The sequence below is a fragment of the Mastomys coucha genome, unplaced genomic scaffold, assembly GCF_008632895.1.
Source record: "Mastomys coucha isolate ucsf_1 unplaced genomic scaffold, UCSF_Mcou_1 pScaffold4, whole genome shotgun sequence".
NCBI lineage: Eukaryota > Metazoa > Chordata > Mammalia > Rodentia > Muridae > Mastomys > Mastomys coucha.
Genome location: NW_022196910.1, coordinates 47143946 through 47165602, shown reverse-complemented (window position 1 = coordinate 47165602; position 21657 = coordinate 47143946). Strand labels below are relative to the sequence as shown.

At 43.3% G+C, this 21657-nt stretch overlaps 2 protein-coding genes across 23 annotated transcripts in view; one reads left to right on the top strand and one right to left on the bottom strand.

The window, feature by feature from the left end:
- The window catches only part of Helb (DNA helicase B), a 29817-nt gene extending 27342 nt beyond the window's left edge, over positions 1 to 2475 (top strand). Inside the window, exon 13 of the mRNA XM_031349346.1 lies at positions 1064 to 2475. Coding sequence (XP_031205206.1) covers positions 1064 to 1234 — 171 coding nt within the window. The 3' untranslated portion in view covers positions 1235 to 2475. The remainder of the gene's footprint in view (positions 1 to 1063) is intronic.
- The window catches only part of Grip1 (glutamate receptor interacting protein 1), a 648195-nt gene that overhangs the window by 1370 nt on the left and 625168 nt on the right, over positions 1 to 21657 (bottom strand). For 12 of the 22 annotated variants that reach the window (XM_031349335.1, XM_031349338.1, XM_031349327.1 and 9 more), the window contains 2 exons: positions 12838 to 12984; positions 10243 to 10432 (listed from right to left, as the gene is read on the bottom strand). In XM_031349335.1, the coding sequence (XP_031205195.1) occupies positions 10243 to 10432; positions 12838 to 12984 (337 nt within the window). Of the gene's footprint in view, positions 1 to 8392; positions 8554 to 8797; positions 10433 to 12837; positions 12985 to 21657 lie in introns of those variants that run through there. The other 10 variants (XM_031349343.1, XM_031349345.1, XM_031349340.1 and 7 more) reach the window with 4 other exon arrangements.

The following is a 21657-nucleotide window of genomic DNA, read 5'->3' as shown; positions in this document are numbered from 1 at the left end:
TCCACATTGTAATAAGAAAAGCAAGCTAGATAAGACAGTCACAATGGCTGAGGGAAGGCTAGCTCCCCCTCCCCCAAGTTAGTTGAAGTCCTCCGGGAGACAGAGGCATCTTCTAGGTCTGTTTGTCCATCCTCGTGTCTGTCAAGGAAGACTTCATCAGAATGAGTCTGCTCAAGTGGTTGTGGAGAGCTGCAGGTGCCAAGTGTGTAGAATCAAATATAGATGCTGGTGCAGGGTGAGTCTGAAAGCAGGCAGCCTTGGAAGCCTTCCTCGGGAAGGAGGGCCTTATTACTGTTAAGGCTTTCAAATACCTGAATGAGAGCAGCCCACCTTGCAGAGGATAATCCTCACGTTAAGAGTTCACTGGCTTAAATATTTCGTGTAAGTTGTGCCTCCATGGGAACTCTCAGCATGACATGTGACTAACAGGTTCCAGAAGTCCCGGCATGTTGGTACAAGTGATTGCTTAACCCGCTTAATCCGCTCTCAAATGCACAGAGAGAGCATTGTGGAAGATGTGTGTTTCTTTTCCTTTTTCCTGTGTAAACTGAAGATCGTACTGGCTCAGTGTTTGCTGCTCAGGCATCACCAGAAGCATGTAGAGTATGGTCCTCGCACCGCCATGCTTCATGTATCACAAAAGAACGGTCTTCATGGGTGTGCAGCCTGGCTCTGTGCTTAGTGACTTGGATCCATCTTGAAATTCTTAATGTTTGCACAGTGAACCTTCATTGAATTCTGTGCCTTGCTCCCAATTATCTAGTAAGCCCTATCGCTACTTTTAGAGGTTAGATGTCTATATTTAGGCAATGCACAGCTACTTCTCCATGTCAGACCCTTAGCTAGGTACAGGGGATGGATGGCACAGTGGGCAGATGGCACAGTGGGCAGAAGCAGACATGATCCTCCAAGGAACAGACAGCCCATGGATGGGTTGCTCACACCTTCCAGGATTGCGAGGGACTCACTATTTCTTCTTCAGAAGTGGACATGGGGAACAGATGTGTGAATGGTTGATAAGGCATGTTTTTATAAAACTAACTTTATTTTTATTTTCAAACAGGTGGAAGAACCGTCTCCACAAGTGTCTTCTATATTTCGGAATCTGAGGTTGAATAACTTAGCTCCCAGACAGCTTTTTAAACCCACTGACAATCAAGAGACAGGTCAGTCAGCTGTGGTGGATCACACCAAGGATCCCAGCAATCAGGAGACTGAAATGCAAGAATCCTGAGTTCACGGCCAGCCTGGGCAACATCGCAGGACCTGCTCAATCCATACCACCACCAACAAAAACCTCAAAACAGAGAAAAAGTTTACTTCATATTGCTCAAGAAATTATTATTTTTTCCTTTCAAGACAAGATGAATTTTTTAGCTTCAAAGTTTCAAACTATGAGAAGACGGCTGTCAGTGGGCATTATAGTTTTGGGCATTTGTATTTTGGGCACATGGCCGAAAATAACATTTTTATTTTATTTTTAAATCTGAGTTTTAAAAGCAGGTATCTTAAATTCACCCAATCCAAGCAAACCGTGATGATTTCAGCCTCTGTCCTCATGAGAACAGTTAACAGGGGACATAGGGGCAAGATACTTTATGTTTAAAACACTCCGTTTTAGGGGCTGCTGGACATTTTGTGATAATGCCATGTGATCATTGCGGATCCCCTTTGCCAGCACCCTGAAACCAGCAAAGGTGGACTGATTGGACCTGTTGAGAGTAACACATTCAAGGATGCTGTTTGCCAGTGCATCCTTGCTGTGATCCTGTGCCCATCACTCCTTCCCTGTGCCTGGGACTCGGCGTACTTGGTGCTTGGATATGCCTGTCTGAGGTGGGAACGTGCTTTGCATAGATCCCATTGATGGGAGACTTTCTCTTAAAGCAGATTGGCTTTTTAATATTTATTGCCTAGTGGTACTGTAGCTTGAAAGCGTCTCCCACACCTGTGCGGGTTTCACTGCAGTAGACACCTGGGAAAAGTAGCTTTTTGCTGTCTTGAGTTCTCTTTGCCGTTTTGTTGCGGTGGGAGTGCTCACTAGATGTGGACACCTGGCTCTGGGCACACCATGTCTTTCTGTTCTTATTACAGTTCTCACATAGTGGGTTGCTTACAAATTACTGCTCTCCAGTAACTCAGGTCGTGGAAGCTTCTAGCAGATGTGTGCACATGACTCTGTTGTTTACCTTTTGGACTGCCAGACAGTACAGAGACAGTTTTTCTGCCTTTCCCTCTTCTTTTTTGTGCTAGGACTGAAGCCAAGGTCTCATACTTTCTAAGAAAGCACTTTACTGCTTAATTTCATTCCTGGTCCTAAACACAACCTTTGTATGTACTGGGAAGCAAACAAACAAAACCAATTGTGTGACTTAGCTGATTCTAACACGTTTTTATTGCTGTGTCCTGGGACTGATCTGCAGCATTTCTGAGATATGCCTTTGTGGGAAATAAATTCACTATTCTTTTACTAAATCGGTCAGTCTGTGGCTTTCTTTTATAATAACACAAGGAATTAAGACCGATGGGAAAATTAAAAAGTACTCATTGACTTGGCATTAATAGTGTTGAGGTAGAATCCTATACAATTTGAGCACTAAAAGAGCACAATTTGGTAGCTTTTAGTATAGTCAACGAATTGTGAAGTGGTCATCACAGTCAATGGTGGGGCATTTTGTTAACCCCCAAGTCTGCACCCCATTAGGCAATACTCATATACTCCAGCTAGTGGATTTGTCTTTGTAGACTTGCCTGTAGTGCACAGTTCCTATAAGTGAAGCCATACAGGATGAATCCTTTTGGACTTATTTACCTGACAATACTATTTAGATTTTACGCATGTTATATCAGTAATATATTGGTAGCTCAGCACACTCACTGCTAAGTAATAGTCGTTTGCATGGTGAGTGCATCCATCCATTAGTGGACTCACATCAGGGTGGCTTCTTCTCTGGCCGTTGCTCGGAACTCTCCAGCAAACATTTTTGTGGGTAGATAGAGATTTCCATTTCTTGGGGTTATGTCACTCAGTGGAATTGCTGGGTCATGGAGTAAATCTGCCTTAGACTCTTCAGCAGTTAGCATTTTGCATTCTCACTGGTAGTTATTAGAATTACAATTTCTCCAGTAGAGTGAGTGCCGATGTAAATACATGTGTATGAATATGGTGTATGTATATGGTATACTTATATATGTGTGTATGCATACATGTATGTATGGTGTCTGTGAATATGGTATATATATATATATATCATACATGTTCATGAGACTTTGTATGTATCTTTTGTACTCATATAGAATATGTATACATGTATGTGCATGTGCAAGTGTGCATAGTATCTGTGTGTGAATACAGTGCATGTGTATGGTATATATGTATCCATTTGTGTACCTGGTATATGTGTGTGTGTGCATGTGTGTGATATCTATGTGTGAATATTGTATATACGTGTAGTACGTGTGTGTATATCTGGTGTATGTGTATATGTGTATGTGTGTGTATGTGCATATGTATATAGTGTCTGTATGAATATGATGTATGTGTATGACACATGTGTACCTGTATGTACGTGTGTTGTGGGGTGTATGCATCTGTTTGAGCATGAAGGAGCATGTTGAGTGTTCTGCTCTGTCCCTTGGCTTTAATCCCTTGAGTCAGGGTCTGTCAATGACCCAGGTACTAGACTGATGGCCAACAATCTCCAGTGAGGCTTCTGATCTGTCTCCTCACACTGGGTGCATGACTATATCTGGCTTTTTACACGGGCTCTGGGGATTTAACCTCAGCTCATCTGGCTTGTTCGGCAAGGGATCTTACTCCAGTGTCTGTCTGTCTGTCTCTGTCTGTCTGTCTGTCTGTCTGTCTGTCTGTCTGTCTGCCTCTCTCTCTCAAATGACTTCTAAAGTATAGCCATCCTAGATAGGAGTAAGATGTAGTATTTCATACTGATTTTGATTTGTATTTTCCTTATGGCTAAAGATGGGGAATAGCTTTCATATATTTACTGGTCTTTAATATGTCTTTGGAGAACTATCTATTCCTACCTTTTGACTTTTGTATTAGGTTAATATCAAAATCTAAGAGTTCCGTATATATTCTACCTATAGTCCTTTATAAAATAACATGGTCTGCATTTTTCTCTCATTCTGTGATGTGTTACATCGAAGGGCATATTTTTAATTCAGGTGATGTCTATAGTCAGTTATTGTTGCTTGTGATTTTCGTGTTATGGACAACAAACCGTGGCCCATCCAGAGCCATGAAGATTTACTTCTGTTTTTCTAAGCATTTAATAGGTTTTGCATTCATGTCTAGATGTTAGGTAAACATTCAGTTAGCCCTTGCGTAAACTGAGAGGGTTCCTCTGTCAAAAAAAAAAGATGACAGATCTTTTGTTGCACACGGCTATGCAACTGTTTGAGCTCTGTCTCTTGAAGATTGTACTTTCCCCACTGAGGTGTCTTCATACTCGTGTCACAACTCACTGGCACATTCGAGGTGTGTTTGTGGCTTCTCAGTTATGTCCCACACGTTGGCAGTGTACTGATTCCATTACTGTAGTACCAGACGATTTGAAATCAACCCCAAGGCCTCTAACTTTGCCGGTCTTTTTCAAGATTGATTTAGTTGTCCTGGGTCCCTTGGGTTTTGTTGTAGTTTCTTTTTGAGACACAGCCTCACTATCTAGCCTTGGTTAGCCTGGAACTTGCTATGTAGACAAGGCTGGCCTCCGTGTCAAGATAGATCCTTTTGCCTCTGCCTCAGGAGTGCTGCTGGCCTTACAAGCATGCTCTGGACTCCCTGCTTTTCTGTATGAATTTTAGCTGCCAGGGTTTTGGTTGTTGCTGCTACTTGTTTTAGGTTTTGGTTTTTTTGGAGAAGCTAGCTGGAAATTTGACGGACCCTGTACTTTGGAAACATTTGTAGGGCTGTGGATTGCACTTATTAATATTAACTCTTAGGAACTCCAAGGATGTTCTTCCATTTGTGTCAAAACTACCTCTTTGTAGTTTTAGAGCATTATGACTTATAGTTCTATATTTATGTAGTTCTTTTAAACTAGGTTTATCTTTAAAATTATATTCTTGTTGATATTATTAAATTGAAATCGTCTGTGTTTGCTTTTGTCTCTGACCAGGTGAGCAAGCCCATGGGCGTGAGGACTAGGCTCGTGGTCAACCTCAGGTGTTCCTCGGGTGCCATCCACCTTGGTTTTTTGTTTGCTTGTTTTTTGAGAAAGAGTTTCTTGGTTGCCTGAAGATCACTGGTTTGGCTTGTCTGGCTGTCCAGTGAGCCCCAGGAATTGGCTTGTCTGTTTCTCTAGCAATGGGATTACAAGCATATGGGTCTATGCTGGGCTTTAAAACAAACGCCCAATTATCCTCATGCTTGCATGGCAAGCATTTAACTATGTTGTGTCCTCAGCTCTTGTCTTAATTTTTGGTTGGCTCCTTCTTACACTACAGAGGCAAGTGGCAAGGCATACTGATCTTGCTGAACTGGTTGATATCGGTAGGTTTTTATTGGCTTGCTCTGGATTTTCCGTATTAAGACCATCTTATCTACAAGCAGACATGGTTTTAATTCTTTCTTTCCAACCCATATGCATGCTATGTTGTTGTCTTGCCTTACTGACTTGGCTAGACCCTCTGAGTACACTGTTGTAGAGAAGGGGCGAGAATATGCATCCTCGCTGGGTTCTGGATCAGCATATCAGTTGGTTTTCAAATGCAATGTGAAGTGATGATCTTATGAAGAAAAAGTTCATTTTGATTCCCAGTCCTGAAGTCTCTAACTCCAGTGAGGGTAGTTCATCATGGTGGAAGTATGTAGAAGTGCAGACTGTTCATCTCATGAACAATTGGGACATGGCCCCGCAGTCCTCTATAGGAGCATGCTGCTAGTCACTGAAAGACATCCTCAAGGCCTTCACCCTAAAGGTCCACAGTAGTTCCTAGGAGGACCACCCTGGAGACCAAGCCTTTAACACACAGGCCTTGGGCAAGGGAGAGAGTATTCATATCCAAATAGCACTGGAGGAAGAATTAAGTCTTTTCCCAATGTGTTGTTAGCAGTGGGCTTTTGGTTTTCATGTTATTTTGTTTGTTTGTTTTTTAATCTAAGACCTCTTTTGTTGCTAGTTAGTTGTATGTTTTTGCCATGAAGATAATCTTGTCAACTGCTTTTTGTTTGTTTCTATTGTAGTATCAATGTAGTTTTAGCCTTCGTACTGACACGGTACATGATACTGATTTTAGTTTTTTGGATGTTAAACCAACTTTGAATCCCTGAAATAGTCTGCTAGGTCATAGCTATCTGCTACTGGGTTAGCTGGTGCTGCTTCCATTTGCAGGGTCCTGCTGAGGATGTTGTATCTGTAGTCATAGGAGATGGAAGTCTGTATGTAGTTTCCTTTGTCTGGTTTTGACATTAGGGTATACTGGCCATGTAGGACAAGTTGCCAGATATTCCACACTCTTCTAGTTTGTAAAGAATTGATGCTTATTCCTCTTGAAATGTTTGGATGAATCATGAATGACATCACCTGGATTGGGCTTTTCTCTGTAGAATGTTTCAAAATTTCTACTTATATCTCTTTACTGTAGGTCTGGATTTTCTACTCCATATCCAAGTCTGTTTGTGTTACAGAGACTCAGTTTTGAGAGCTTGTATCTTGGGGAGTTTGTCTGTTTCACCTGCTGCTTAAGCTGTGATCAGAATTGTCCTTTACAGTCTGTTGTTTCTGTAGGATTGTACAGTCTGATGAGTCTGTAAGTGTGGTTTATGTAGCCTGCTGTGGCTGCTAGAAAAGCTTTTCTTTCATTCCCGATTTTAATAAGTTGGGAGCGCCATCTCCCTCTGGCCAGTCTAGCTAATAGTTTATGAAATTTGTTGAGGGGTTTAAGAGATTTGTTTTTATTATATTTAATTGCATGTATATTTGTGTATATATGCAGGTATGTGTGTGTTAATGTGTGGGCCTATGCATATGAGTGCTGTGTGTGTGTCTGTATGCATATGAGGCCAGAGGCATTGGATCCTCTATGATAGTTGTGAGCTGCCTGACCTGGATGATGGGACCTTTGCAGTAAGTACAGCTATTAACTGCTGGGCCATCTCTCCGGCTCCCTTGTTGATATTTTTAAAGTTTCATGAACTGCCCTCTGTTGCTTTAATCATTGAGAGTTTATTAATTCTCACTTGTATTTTCATTTATCTTAGAAAGGCCCATTAAGGAGTGCATAGGCAGGGAGGAGGGTATGGTAACTATCAAAATAGTAGACAGAAAACTAGATCTGTATTCAAGAGGGTAAGACTCATAGCTTTAACCTCATCAAGAAGAAATTTAAATTAGCTTGTTTTCCTTAAGACACAATGAAACACATTATGTGTAGCTGGGTCTCCCTACATAGCCCCTGGCTGGCCTAGAAGTCACTATATAGATCACAGAGATCTGTCTGCCTCTGCCTTTGCCTCTGCCTCCAGAGTGTTGGGCCTAAGGGCATGTTCCTCCACACCTGGCAGAAACTAGGTATTATGATTGTAGAATTGGGTTAAAGTACAAATAATTAACCTAATTCAATATTCTTCAAGTTGTCATTGGAAAAGAACATGTCTAGGAACCTAACAGTTGGGATGTGAGGCCAATGCTGTTTCCTCGCAACCATATTAAGACTAAAGGGTCCTGTAACACAGCTGTGCACCTGGCTGGATGCCACCAGTGGCCAGGGTTACACATGCTGGCCTCTCTGGAAGGCCACAAGCACTGTATGACACAGGAGTTGATCACTGTATTTGAAAACTACTACCTGAGATGTTTGGATTCTATTTTCATTGTTTTTAATGGCCATTTTGTATCTATTGGCTCTGCCTAATCTTAGTCTTTTATATGACATCATTTTTCATTTGTCTGAACTCACATGATTGGCTCTAACTACACTTACTTTCCTCGATTTCCACCTCACAGAACTTAGTGCAATCAAGTATGAACAATTGTTTAGGTTCTGCCAAAAAAAAGAGAGAATAAAGAAAAAGAAAAAGGTGCTTCAGTTGGGGTCACGTGACTGCTGGGTGTTTATAAAGTGACACTGTGCCCACTGGATGCAACTATATAAAAGTGAATGTGAGTTTACAAAGCTTTGGTGTGACTATTGACATTGCCTTTAAAAGGTAATGCATTTAAAGTTGACTTTTTAATAATTAATGTCAGTGAGCCTCAAAGAATGCGAGTCATAGTTCCTAAGGGCAGATGGTGCACCCGTGGGTTAGGAACCACCTTTGTCCCCTGAAGTGAACCTGGCATTGGATTTGATGGAGTTGCTGTGTGCATGTGCTCTTGGGCATTTCTTGTGCTTTTAAAGGCATATTCTGTAGGTTCTTTGGTGTACTGACCTTCAGGACCCAGGCAGGGAAGCTGGCTTCCTGGAGGTAAATTGCGCGCCACTTTATGAGTACCAGAGCTTCCATCCGACCCCAGATCTGACTCTGCAGCTCATTCTCATTCCTCCAGAGTGGTTTTCAAGTTGATGGAGACGCTTTCTTCCTTTGGGAAGCTGTGGAGATGAACTCTGACTAGCACTCAGGCCAGGACACTCAATCACACTCAATGTACCAAATATGCAGGTCATTTCTTTTTTTTCTTTTCTTTTTTTTTTTTTTATTTTGGCTTTTTAAAATCACTGTTTATTCCATTTGGTAGAGGATTTTTTTTTCCATACAAATATTCGCAACAATTTTGAATTCCCCAAAACCATACATAGACGATAAATACCATGCTATTAAAGTATTAAATTTGTACAAAAATACTTTACAGTTTAATACTTGTTTGTTACAAACAAAAATACATATTTAAGTGACTCATGATCTTTTTTTTTTCTTAACATGATGCTGTTCTATACTTTCTTGCCCTGGCAGTTCAGAAATGTGTTTGAAATCATATATTTCTGTGCACGAAAAGAAAGATGAATCGTTTCCCTTAAACAAAGGACACAGTGTTTCGATGTTTTGCCTGTGCAGTTATTAGTGACCAAAATGAACATGTTTGGAAAAGAATTGTTTTGACATTCTACCATCAATATACAGATCTATTTTTTTCTTTAAATATTTACCAAATAACAGTTATTAGTGTAGCTATTCAAAATATCTGAACAAATGAAAACAGTTGCCCACAAACATTTAAAGCAACTGTCACAGTTTATTGCTTCGGGGGACAGTGATTGGCAATGAGCTTTGTGAAAATGTATTTACAAGTTAAGCAAGTGGCATGGCTCAGAACAAAAGCTGTCAGTAAGTACGTGAGCTGTGCAGCCCTCGGTGAAGCTGCCTGCAGACATCTGAGCTGAATGAATTCTAGTTGCCTACCCATAAAGTGAATCTCATTTCCTTAAGACTCTTCACTCCTTGAATTCTTAGTCTTGGATTTTAAAAATAGGATCATATCACTAATTCTCAGTGTTACTATACACTCTAATTCATTATCAGAGATTTTTCAGCTATTTTTTTTTTAAATGTGTCCTTAAGGGGGAAAAAAAACAGGTCACAAGACATATCCTGTTTGATCTGTTGCATAGGGAATAGCATACATCTTACTTAAAATCATTCCTATATTTGGGCAAAACATTTACCACCACCTATTATGGTCTCCTACGTGCATTGTTGCTGAAATATTTTAAGAAAACCTAATGTTATACCTGTGCCCCTCCCGCTGTGGCAGGCCTGGCAGATCACCCATCCTTAGCTCCCCTAGCTGAGCCAGCTGTATGTAAATCCATGTTGATCATGTTCTTACACTAATGACTTTATAGTAAGAAACTTATGTCATTCAGGAAATTATCATAGGGAATATTTTCAAACAGATGTTTTTCTCTGTAAAAAGTGACAGTAAAGGTGAATTGTAAAAAGTTTCCTCTGATCTTAATTGGGGGAAGGGATGGGCTGCCTTCCTCTTATTTCTCTACCATTGGGCCCCGGCAGAGAAGGACCCGCCAGTTACCGGAGTGGCCATCCTAAAAGAAACCTCTTCTAGTTGGGAAGGGATGAGAACATGAGCCATGAGGGAGATTTAAAAGACCCCTGTGCTTGCATTAATGCCACGTGATTCTCTGTGCTTCTGCTGTCACAGAAATCTTAAAGGGTTTTTGTTTTTGTTTTTGTTTTTTAGCACCATTTAGATATTGTCTTTTGTCCTGTTTTATAAAAGTACTGCTATAATGTGTTAGTGGGTTCTCGTGTCTCTAGATTACCACCGTGGCTGGGCTGCTGGAAGAAAGCGCTGTTTTGTTCACTCCAGTCGCTGGGCAGAGCCGGCTGTTCTATCGACTTTTGGGAGGCCAGTGGGTTTCTGCTAATAACCAGGTCCAGCTTGTTGCCAGATTCAGCTATGAGAGGCACCACCAGGCAGCAGTCAAAGTCTCTCGTCCGGACGTGATTAACCTGCCAGGCCAAGAAGAGCCATTTTAACTCTCAAACCCAGAGGGGAGTGGCTTGATTCTGAAGGCGAGCCATGCAGAGAGGTCCCCTCCTCCTCAGTTTGGCCACACAGGGACTAGGCTATTGGTTCACTATTTATCCTCTGCAACTGCTTGTGGTGAGCCAAAGAGCAAGACACCATCCATCCTCCTGTCCCCACAGGAAGGTCATCTCTCCCAAAGTCTCCCATTGTGAACATTACACTGGTTTATAGTGGAAGAAAAACAAAGCTTAGGGTGGTGATTTGCTTCGCTTTTTACCAGCAGTGGGTAGGGGTTTCCCAAGGATATAGTTCCAGGCCATCTGTCTACTGCCATGTGTAGCTCACTCACTTAGGGATGAACCCACCTCCTCCTCAGCTTACGCATGGTCTAGGCACTCCTAACTTCAACCCTCTTTTAACCTGGGAATTGGACCTCATGGCTCACATACTCTACTTTGGAGCTATCTATATTCCTAGCCCAAGAGCAAAGCTTGTTAAAGATCCCTTGCGTTTAACTGCCAGTCCTGACTTCCCATCCTCTCCCCCTTGCTGAGGGCGAGTGCTGGGCACGTAGACAGACCCAGTTTCAACTCTGGGAACTGTAGAGTCCTTAGCCTGCTTGGCTGTTTGCTCTGGACATCTGTCTGCCCTTAGCTTCCATTCTCTGATGCAATGAACGGTGGCAGAGCTTGCTGCCCAGGCCTGAGAACACCTCACTTGTGTCTCAAGCTGCTGGCTAGAGAGACACTTAGAGGCATGTTTGCCCTTTTCTGGCTGCTTCCTGCTTACCCTGCTCCTTCAATGGACCACTCAGACATCTTCCCTCAAACGTTAAATCTCCCAGTAAGAATTGCCAGTAGCCACCTCATCTCTCTTCTCTCTTCTTCGTTCCTGTCTGTATGACTAAGGGACTGCCCTGCTGGCTCATGGTGCTTTCCCTGTGCAGGATCCACAAATGTGCAATGTTGAACTGTTACAGACGTATGTTATACTTGCACTTTCCGTCTGAAGACCCCAGGAACCCCCCACTTCTCCCAGAGCCTGGCTTCCTTCCCAAGGTTGTGGGGGAACTGAGGCATGGTCTCTGAGAACAAGGACTATCGGCAGCATAAACTGGTCATGGGTTGGACAAAAGCCACCCACCAGCGCCTCTTCCATAAATATGTGTCCCACATTTAGTGAGACAACTGGGATAACTCATCTTTAAACTATTCTCTAGGTCAAATTATCGCTGTCCATTAGCTCACACTTGCTGGCTACTCTAGTGTGAGAAGCCCAATTAATCTGGAGCCCCAAACCTTGTTTCTCATGACATACTCTGCTTGCTTTGATCTGCTATTGCAGCGGTTGTCAACCTGTGAGTCATGACCCCTTTGGGGGTTTGAATGACTCTATATTCTGCTTGTTTTGATTCTCTGCTGCAGCAGTTCTCAACCTGTGAGTCATGGCCTTCTTGGGGTCAACTGACTCTTTCACAGGGGTTGCCTAAGACCATCAGAAAGCATAGATATTTACCTTATAATTCATAACAGTAGTAAAGTTCCAGTTATGAAGTAGCAATGAAAATGATTTTATGATTGGGGGGTCACCACAACATGAGGAACTGTAGTAAAGGGTTGTAGCATTAGGAAGGTTGAGAACCACTGGTCTGCCTGCCATTTTCAGTTGTCCTTCTATGTTTCCTAATGCTCAGAATTCTCTCCATGGTTCTCACCCACTTCTGATTAGAAGCTCACCATAGGTAACTTTATCTAATCCTCATCTTCTAGAAATCTTTAGCCCTGGCTGGAGCATCATGTCTAAGCAACAGATCTAACTTACAAACTATGCCCATCAGGATGTGCTGAAGTTATAGAGGACTGGACAGGTCTACCTGCTTCCTCACTGTGTCCTGTTAAATCACGATAATATTTTTCTTTGTGGTGTGTGTGTGTGTGTGTGTTGCCAGCACATGTTGATATGGATGTGTGTGTTTGTAGGCAAGTACATGTGCCCATGTGTGAGCATAGCTGTGGAGCTTAGAGGTAGACGTCAGTTTCCTCCTGGATTGCTCTCTCTACCTTATTTTCTTTGAGATGGGGTCTCTTTATCGACTCCGGAGCTCAGGGGTTTGGCTAGACAGGCTGGCCAAAGAGCTCCAAGGCCATATCTAGGCTTGTGTTTGAGAAATGAACATTCAAATGAAAACCATAGCGTTGAAGTCAGTGTCAGGACATTCAGGGAGCTGAAATAGACTTCTTTTTCCCAATGTTCACCACTAGTAGTTCCACAGTTTGAGGACAGGAGAGCAAGGGGTAAAACAAAGGGTTAACTGTACAGGAGAATTTGGAGGAAGTCACTGCCTGTAGGTCAGGGGCAAGGATTCAGGACCCCGCTGAGGCCTTACCTGTAAGAGCCTGTCATAGGGCTTCAAGCCCCCAAGATCACCTGGCCCAGCTGGGCGGATATTTTTGACATACACTCCTTTCTCCAGCAGGCCATCTGCCACACTGAACCCAAAGTCCTCCATGCCAGAGTCCTTGTATAAGGTCACCTGGAAAGTGTGGAAATGTCAAAGTTAGCTGAGCTGCTGCAGTTTCTCGGATGAGGATGCTTCACAAACTAATTTCACAGTCATATAGTGAGCTGGTGACATCAGCATTAGACAGTTTCTGCCGACCAACCCTGCTGCTTTGCCCCTATCCCAAGAATCCTTATACAGAATTCCAATACCCTTGGAATCTGTAAAAGCTGAGCCTGAGCTGACAAAGGCAGAGAAAAGAGTCATGTCTTTGTGGGTTTTTGTTGTTGTTGTTGTTGTTGTTGCACCTCTTCCTTTCAAAAAAAAAAAGTGTATGCATATGTTGCCTGTGCCCTGGACAGCTCACTCTCCCCCCCCCCCTGCCACCTGCTCTTGGGGGTTGGCAATGAGTTAGTGCAGAGTCAGCACAGACTCCAGGAGCAGGTGAGAAACACCATGAGCTCTCTGAACAGTGCGGCAAGCTCCTTTAATACCCTCCACCTGTGTCCCATTGGTCCCAAGAAAGCATCTCTTCTAAACAGCAGTTCCTGATTGGCTGGTATTATGTGCACCAGCAATCCTTGGTCTCGCTGGTAGTCCTCAATTAGGTCCTCCTGCAGGAATGCTGGTGTCACAGGCAGTCTTCAATTAGGTCCTCCTGAAGGAGATGCTCTTGTAGCTGTGTGGCTCCCAGTGTTTACATAGAGGCAGCCCTGCCATTCCTGCTACATGCATAGTATAGTGTGTGTGTGTGTGTGTGTGTGTGTGTGTGTGTGGTGTGCACACATGTCTGTAGGCCAGAGGACAATGTCAGGTACTTTGATACCCTGATCTATCACTCCCAGCCTTATTCTCCTGAGACAGGGTCTCTCATTAACCCTGGAGCTTGCCATATTTCAGCAAGGCTGACTGGCCGGCAAGCTTATTAATCCTCTTGTCTCAAGTCAACCCTTATACCTTCGTGTTCCCAAACCAGTACTGGGGTTCCAAGCATGTATCCCCATACCTGGGTGCTGTAGATCTGAACTCAGGTCCTCATGATTGTTCAGCAAGTATCTTTACCCCCTCCCCAATCACTCACACCCCCAGACTCACAGCCTCCTCCTTTTAAATGACAGCCATCAGGTATAGGACATAAGAGAGCTGGGTGAGCTCTCATATCTCCCTGGAGTAGCCCCCAGGTTTGAGAGAAGCCAGGAGTTGTTAACACATTGAATAATAAACCTTTTCTGCCTCCCACCAGCCTAGTGCTCAGCTAAATACCGTATTCCATATCCCCTCTCCCTCTGAACCAGCGCCCTAAATTGGAGTATTTGATTTGCTCAGACATTCCATTCAGCCTCACCAACGAAACACTTCCAAAAATACCTCTAGGCATCCCTATTACGAGCATCACTTGAGGACTTGGCCTCACTGTTTCTGCAGTGCTTGTCCAAGGGTGTCTACCATCCAATGGCATAGTTGATACCCAGGCACCCGAGGCAGCTCCCAACAGTTTCCCACAGCCTCTCTTCTCCATCTAGTCATCTGCAAGAGGTGCTCTAATGTGCAAAGAGCAACCCATGTGTACAAAGCATGTGTGCACTGACCAAATGTTCTTAAGATTGGTTTGAGTGCTGGAATAGGACTGGGCAACAGGATTGAGAGTCAGACACATGGACACAGAATATACACTGATTTTTCTCATCCAGTACTTGATGTTCATGTGTGCTATGAGGTGGATGCTGTTTTTATTAAGGTTTATTGGATGCCCTCCAAAACCTGATCATACTTCAACAAGGATTTGGCCTTAGTTCACAAAATCTCTCTCTCTCCCTCTCCCTCTACCTCTCACTCTGTGTGTGTGCGTGCACACACATGTGTGTACTTTGTAAAATCCACACCTCATTTGGCATAACACTTAGTGATGTGGGAGGAATTACGTGGTATGACTAAGAGTTTGCCTTGGACCAAAGTAAATCTCACCGTGAGATTTGTTATGGGTATCTGTTATTTATAACAAAGCCAGCAAGCTTTGTTAGTGGCCAGGGCTTGCCTGTGTGGCACCTAACCCCTGATGCAGCTTTGTGAGAAAGGCAGTTGTCTTCTTGTTCACTGATCTCTCTCAAAATTCTAACCAAGCTCCTGTCTGTCACGTGGTAGCATCTTGTGCTGAACAGAAAGGGCTCCTTCTGATATACCTCACTCCAGCTAACTCCTTGTGCTCTGCCGCGCTTTTACAAGCTGGTGCCGAGGATGTATGTGAGAAATATGAGGGATTGATTCTGGGTTCAAAGAACTGCCCTCCTGGGCTCTGCAGTTAGAGCCTTCCCAGTGCCAGCATGGCTGGACAGAAGAGGTGCTGGTGCTCACTGGTGACATTATGTGGCCCTGACTAGAGAGTACACCTTTGATATTGAATCATCAGCCTGCACCACCTGGTGACTGATGATCGCTGGGGTTTTGGACTGTGAGGGCATGCTAACTGAAGGTCCACTGTCAACAGAAGCTGCATTTCATTCTTATAATGGCTGTGAAACTTGAAGTTTCAACAGGAAACATGATACTCAGTGTGTGTGTAGCGCAGGACATTTAGACAGAAGCTCAGAGAGGGACAGAAACTTACCCGAGGTCAAAGAGAAACCAAGCAATGGAGAACACCTTCAAAGGGCGCTGCCTGTAAAGCTCTGAGCTCTTGACCATATGCTGTTTTATTTAATGTATGGTTTCTTTAAAATGCCCTTTTCAGGCTGGGTGTGTGTAGCTCAGTAGTAAAGTAGTTACTTAGGATGCCCAGGGCCCTAAAGTCCATCCCAACACGGCCAAAACCAAAACCCTCCCCTGCAAATCTAAACAAACAAAAATATATTTAGGACCTTCTGTAATTGTGGTTTTGCCCAAGGCCATAAAATGGGTGATATTTGCACATATTTATTTGAGAAAATTAATTTTTTTCTAACGTTTCATTTTATTTTATGTGTATAAGTATTTTGCATGTTTGAATGTATGTGTACCTTGTGGGTGCCTGGTGCCTGCAGAAGTATACAAAGAGCATAAGACCCCTAGGAACCAGAGTTACATACAGATGGTTGTGAGCTGCTATGTGGGTTCTGGGAATTGAACTTGGGTCCTATGGAAGAGCCTGGAGTGTTCTTACCCAGTAAGCCACCTCCTCAAGCCCTGGAAGAACAGTTTTTTTGTTTTTTTTGTTTTTTTTTTGTTTTTTGTTTTTTGTTTTTTTGGTTTTTTGTTTTGTTTTGTTTTGTTTGTTTTTTTGGTTTGTTTGTTTTGTTTTTTTGAGCCAGGTGTAGCCCTGGCTGTCCTGGACCTCACTCTGTAGTCCAGGCTGGCCTTGAACTCAGAAATCTGCCTGCCTCTGCCTCCCAAGTGCTGGGATTAAAGGCGTGTGCCACCACCTTTTTTAAATAACAATTTTTAAAATAGTAAAATACATGACAGTGGATGTGGAAAAGCCCACAAGGCCTCAACTCTACACAAAGAACCACAGGCAACTAAGGAGAGCTGGGGTGGTGAGAGGTGGCCTTCACCAGGGAATAGTGCAACATTGGCTGTCTATGCCAGATGGTTAGCCCTGAAAGCACACACATTATATACAGAGTAGGTTATACTTAAGAATATATATGCTGGGTAGTGATGGTAGATGCCTTTAATCAAGGCACTTGGGAGACAGAGGCTGGTATATTTCTGTGAGTTTGAGGCCACCCTGATTTACAGAGTGAGCTTCAGGACAGCTAGGGCTACACAAAGAAATCTTGTGTCAAAACCAACCAGCCAACCAACCAACAAACAAAAACAACAAGAATATCTATATCTATTTATCTCCATCTTCTCTCTCTCTATTTCCATGAAATAACTGTGAATTAAAGAGGCCATGAATTTGAAGGTGAGTGGGGAGGGTTTGGAGGGAGGACAGGGAAGGGAGAGACATTATTCTACCATAATAAAAAACACCTTCAAGGATCTTGTAAGATAAAGATGTCAGAGCACCAAGCCTCCCCTATGCCCGTCACTCAATGGCAGCAACCGTCACAAGCTACATTGACTCCAGTCACTTTCTTTTTTAATTCCTTGTGATAGTATTTTTAGACAAATGTCAGACTTTGGTATCTGTCTCTAAAGAGATGATCATTTTCTTCTGAACTGACAGTTCTCAAATAAAGGCACGGCTAACAAGCATTGGAAAGAATGCACATCACCACCAATCACTGGAGATGCAAATTAAAAGCAGGATGAGTCATAATCCACCAAGAAAGGTCATCATCACAAAAGATGAGAAATAAATGGTGTCAGGGATGTGCAGAAAAGGGGAACCCATCACGCACATTGTTGGTGGTAACGTAGGTCACTTCAGCCACTGTAGACATCGCTAGGAAAGTTCCTTAAAAACTGAAAGTAGAACTCTATGTTGGGGATGGTTTTACGCACTGTGTATTCAGGTGCTGTTTGCTATGCTCAAAGATCTGGTTTTAGTCTGGACATCAGTGTTATGATATTTGGAGCATCTCCTATCTCAATGATGTGTGAAAGTTCTTTTCCATCACCTGCTTGGTTAATAAAGAGCTGATTCAGCCTACAGCTGGGCAGAAGAGAAGAGGGCAGGACTTCTGATCCCAACCAGGGAATCCCAAGCAAAAAGAGAGGCTGAGAGAAAAGAGAAGGGGAGGAGGATAAGGCCCAGGAGGATTCGCCACAGGCAGATCATCAGGGGAGTCATGAAGACACACAGGGAACAGAGTGAGCCAGGGGAAGAAATAAGATTGCAGGTAAAGGGCCACATGTCTGGGAAGTAGTAGCCTTAGAATAGATGAGTATCTGCCCAGCACAGTGCTGTAGCTTGTTAATAAATTTACTAGGTCTCCATGCCATATTTGAGAGCTAAGGTAGGCTAGAGGCATAGAAATGCTCTATCATTACTTGGGAGGGTGAAGAGGAAGCCTGTGCTATTACATCTATGACTCTATGTTACTCTATAATCCTAATGCTGGCTTTCCAAAGAAAATGAAATTATCATATAAAGTATGCACAGTGCCATGTTTATCTAGAATAAACTGCACATAATAGCTGAGGTCTGAAATCAACAATCAGTCACCAAGGCATAAATGAACGAATAATAGACAGGGCCAACAACTTCCAGAGTTCTATAGGATGGGGAGAGTCTACAACAATGTACTGCACATTTCAAAAGAATTGGAAGATTCTGAAGGTTGCCATAACATAAAAATGTTTGAGGAGAGAGCAATGCTTAATTATCTTGATTTGATTATCACACATTGAATACATGTATCAAGTTGTTATAACAGTACCCCCAAAAGCATGTAAATAACAGGTGTCAATTACTACCAGTAAAAATTATACCTGATATAGAGTGTTAGATGGAACATACAAGGGGGTTAGCTATAGGACAGAAACACATGGTTTTATAGAGACCCCTGAATGTTATTAATTCACTGATACAATTAGCCTTCATTATTTACCATTTTCCAGTACATGTACCTAGTTTATAATTTCCCCCATTGTCTCAAAAAAGTCTTTTAGTGCACGTGTGTGTATGTGTGTGCATGCTTCTCTGTGTGACTGTGGATGTGAATGTGCCACAGGGCCCTTGCGCAGGTCAGAGGACTACATTGGTTGCTAGCTCTCATTTATCTGGTCCTGCTTTGTTTCTGAGATGGAGTTGATGCTGTGTTTATCAGGATACCTGACCAATGAACTTCCAGGGAGCTTCTTTTCTGCTACCTACCTCCCTGTAGGGGGAATTGCCATACTTGGCCTTAGATTTGAACTTGGGTTCTCACATATACATGGCTATTACTTTACCCACTGAACCATCTTTCTCAGCCCAGGAAAGCTTATTAAATCATCAGGATCCCAACCAGGGCCATTCACTGCCTCTATGTTAGGCTCTGTATTTCCTCTTGTCCAGGGAACATGCCCATCCCTGTTCCCTAGTACTACTGACTTACAGTAGCCCCCTAATCAAGAAGGGATTTCATTCCAAGACCCTGTGGATGCCTGAAACCATACAGGGAGAACATCAAATGCTATCCTCAAGCGCACAGATACCCTCAGGGTTGATCTGATATGATGGTTGTCATGGTTTGTGTATGCTTGGCCCTTGGCACTATTAGAAGATTTTGGTCCTGTTGGAGTAGGTGTGTCACTGTGGGTGTGGGCTTTAAGACACTCATCCTAGCTGCCGGGAAGTCAGCATTCTACTAGAAGCCTTCAGATGAAGATGTTGAACTCTCAGCTCTGCCTGCACCATGCCTGCCTGGATGCTGCCATGTTCCTGTCTTGATGATAATGGACTGAACCTCTGAACCTGTAAGCCAAACCCAATTAAATGTTGTTCTTTGTAAGACTTGCCTTGGTGTCTGTCCACAGCAGTAAAACCGTAACTAAGACAATGGTTCATTTGAATTATAAGTTATAGACCCTGATTGAGGGAGTCCAAGACAGGAACTCAAGGCAGGAGCAGGGAACCTGGCACCAAAGCAGAGAGGAAGGCAAAACGCTGCTACCATCTGGTTCCCAGGCTCCTGGTCAGCTCCCTTTCTTATATATATAGTCCAGGCCCCTCCCACATCAATGATCAATCGAGACAATGTACCACAGACACATCCACAGGCCAATCCAATGGAGGCCATTCTCAATGCAGGTTCCGTCTAGTGTGCCAGTGACCAAGATTAGCCACCAGAGATGACTACTTAATCACTAATGAGAAAGATGAGTTTGGGGTATGGAAAAGCTGGGAAATGGGAGGAGCCACATCTCAAGTGGGAGGGCGTGAGATTTCACCATGCTACTGAGAAGGGTGTATACATTACAGTCTGAAGAATGTTTTATTTTTGGAGTCTTCCATTTAAGACCTTCAGACTACACTTGGCCACAAGTAACTGAAACCACAAAAAGTGAGAACATGGGGGCAGGGTATGGGGAGAGCCGCTAACTGCATTACTGGGGTTGCAACCGCTAGCCTGTAGAATAGTCTTCTATCTCAACATCTCATTAAATGGCAATTAGCTCCAGTGTTCGGTGAAGTCAGGGTATGTGGGAATCACGAATAGACCATAGGTGCAAAGGAGCTTCCTATGACATCACACACCCCAGTCAACCTATATCCCGTCTCTTAGTTCACCAACAGACACCTGTGTCTGAATCAGTTTCACTGCGGTTGCAAAAAATAGCCTTCTCCTGCCTGGTCCTGTCACTCTTCTTACTTATTAGCTAGAATTACTTTGTAAAAACAGAATGTGTTCTTCAATTAGCGTTGTCTGATTAACACAGTTAGAACATGAGAGGCAGAATGAATGCTAATTCAATTTCAGAACAGAAAATTACTTGGTCCTATGGAGCGTCCCATATTCATAGAGTTCAAGTGTTTTGGTATTCTTTCGGATGCTCAAATTCATTTTCATTTCAAAAAGCCGGAGTGTTTTTCACGTTAACCCATAGCCCTTTCCCCAGGACCCATTTGTACTGACTGAGAGGCTCTGTGTTTCTTAGTACAAGTTATCACAGATGCACCTTGAATGTTTCCTGCCCCTCCTCTGGAATCAGCTATCACCGTACCTCCTCCCCAATTTTGACTGAAAGGGAAGTTTCTATATTTTATTCTCAAGAGGAGACAAAGAAGGAGGCGGGAAAGGGGGAGAAGGCAAACTGTCGGTAGATTGCTGATAGACTGGCTGTCCTTGGGCCCTGTTCATTGGTAGGTGAAATCTCTGTTCTTGATTTGCCTGTCTACGTGCTGCTCCTGGGCTCTGTGGGTATGTTATCTTTGACTCATTTTCCTTCTTTGTTTGAGACACATCCTCTGTGTGACAGGTAGCATTCCTGTGGAGGGACTGCAGCCCCAGCTCCTAACCAGCAGTGTGTACTTTTTAGTTCTAAGTTACCTGCAACTTGCTACACTTACTGTACAATACTCTGGGCTCCCTGATTGGCTGAGTAAGGAAATCAGCACTCTGAATGAGACAAGCCTAAACTCACCATGGAAGTTAGGAAGTCCACTTTAGTCTTAACACTGTCATCAGGAATCCTAGCATTTGGAGAATGTGCCTTGGCTTTCGAGGTTCTTCTTTGCTCAATTGGCTTGTGACTCTTAGGTATCTGCTCTGTGGACCAGAACCTGGGAGGGACTTGTGGTGGCTTGAATGAGAAAGGCCCCCAAAGACTCATAGATTTGAATACTTTGTCACCTGGAAGTGGCGCTATTTGAAAGGATTAGGAGGTATGACCTCAGTTGCAGCAAGTGTGTCATTGGGGGTGGGCTTTGAGGTTTCAAAAATCCCATTCCAAGCCCAGAGTCTCTCTCTTCCTGCTGCCTGTGGATCCACATGTAGAGCTTCCTCCTTCACCTGTTTCTGCAGCACCATGTCTGTCCGTGTACTGCCATATTCCCATGTGATGACAATGGACTTCTGAAACTGTAGGCACTCAAGTCTCAATCAGATGCTTTCCTTTGTCAAGTTGCCATGGTCATGGAGCCTCTTCACAGCAACAGAATACTAAGTGCTAAACAACTATTTGACACCCCAAACTGCCAGTGTCAATCAGTTAACTAGAACGCTGAAGCTGAATTAGCTCACAAGCCTCCGAGTCCCGGTTCCAGGCCAAGTCCTTTTACTTTCTGCGGCTTTACAGGTGATGAATCTCGATGGTAAACAGTTCAGGATGAGGGGCTACTAACTGCGCTAAAATAGA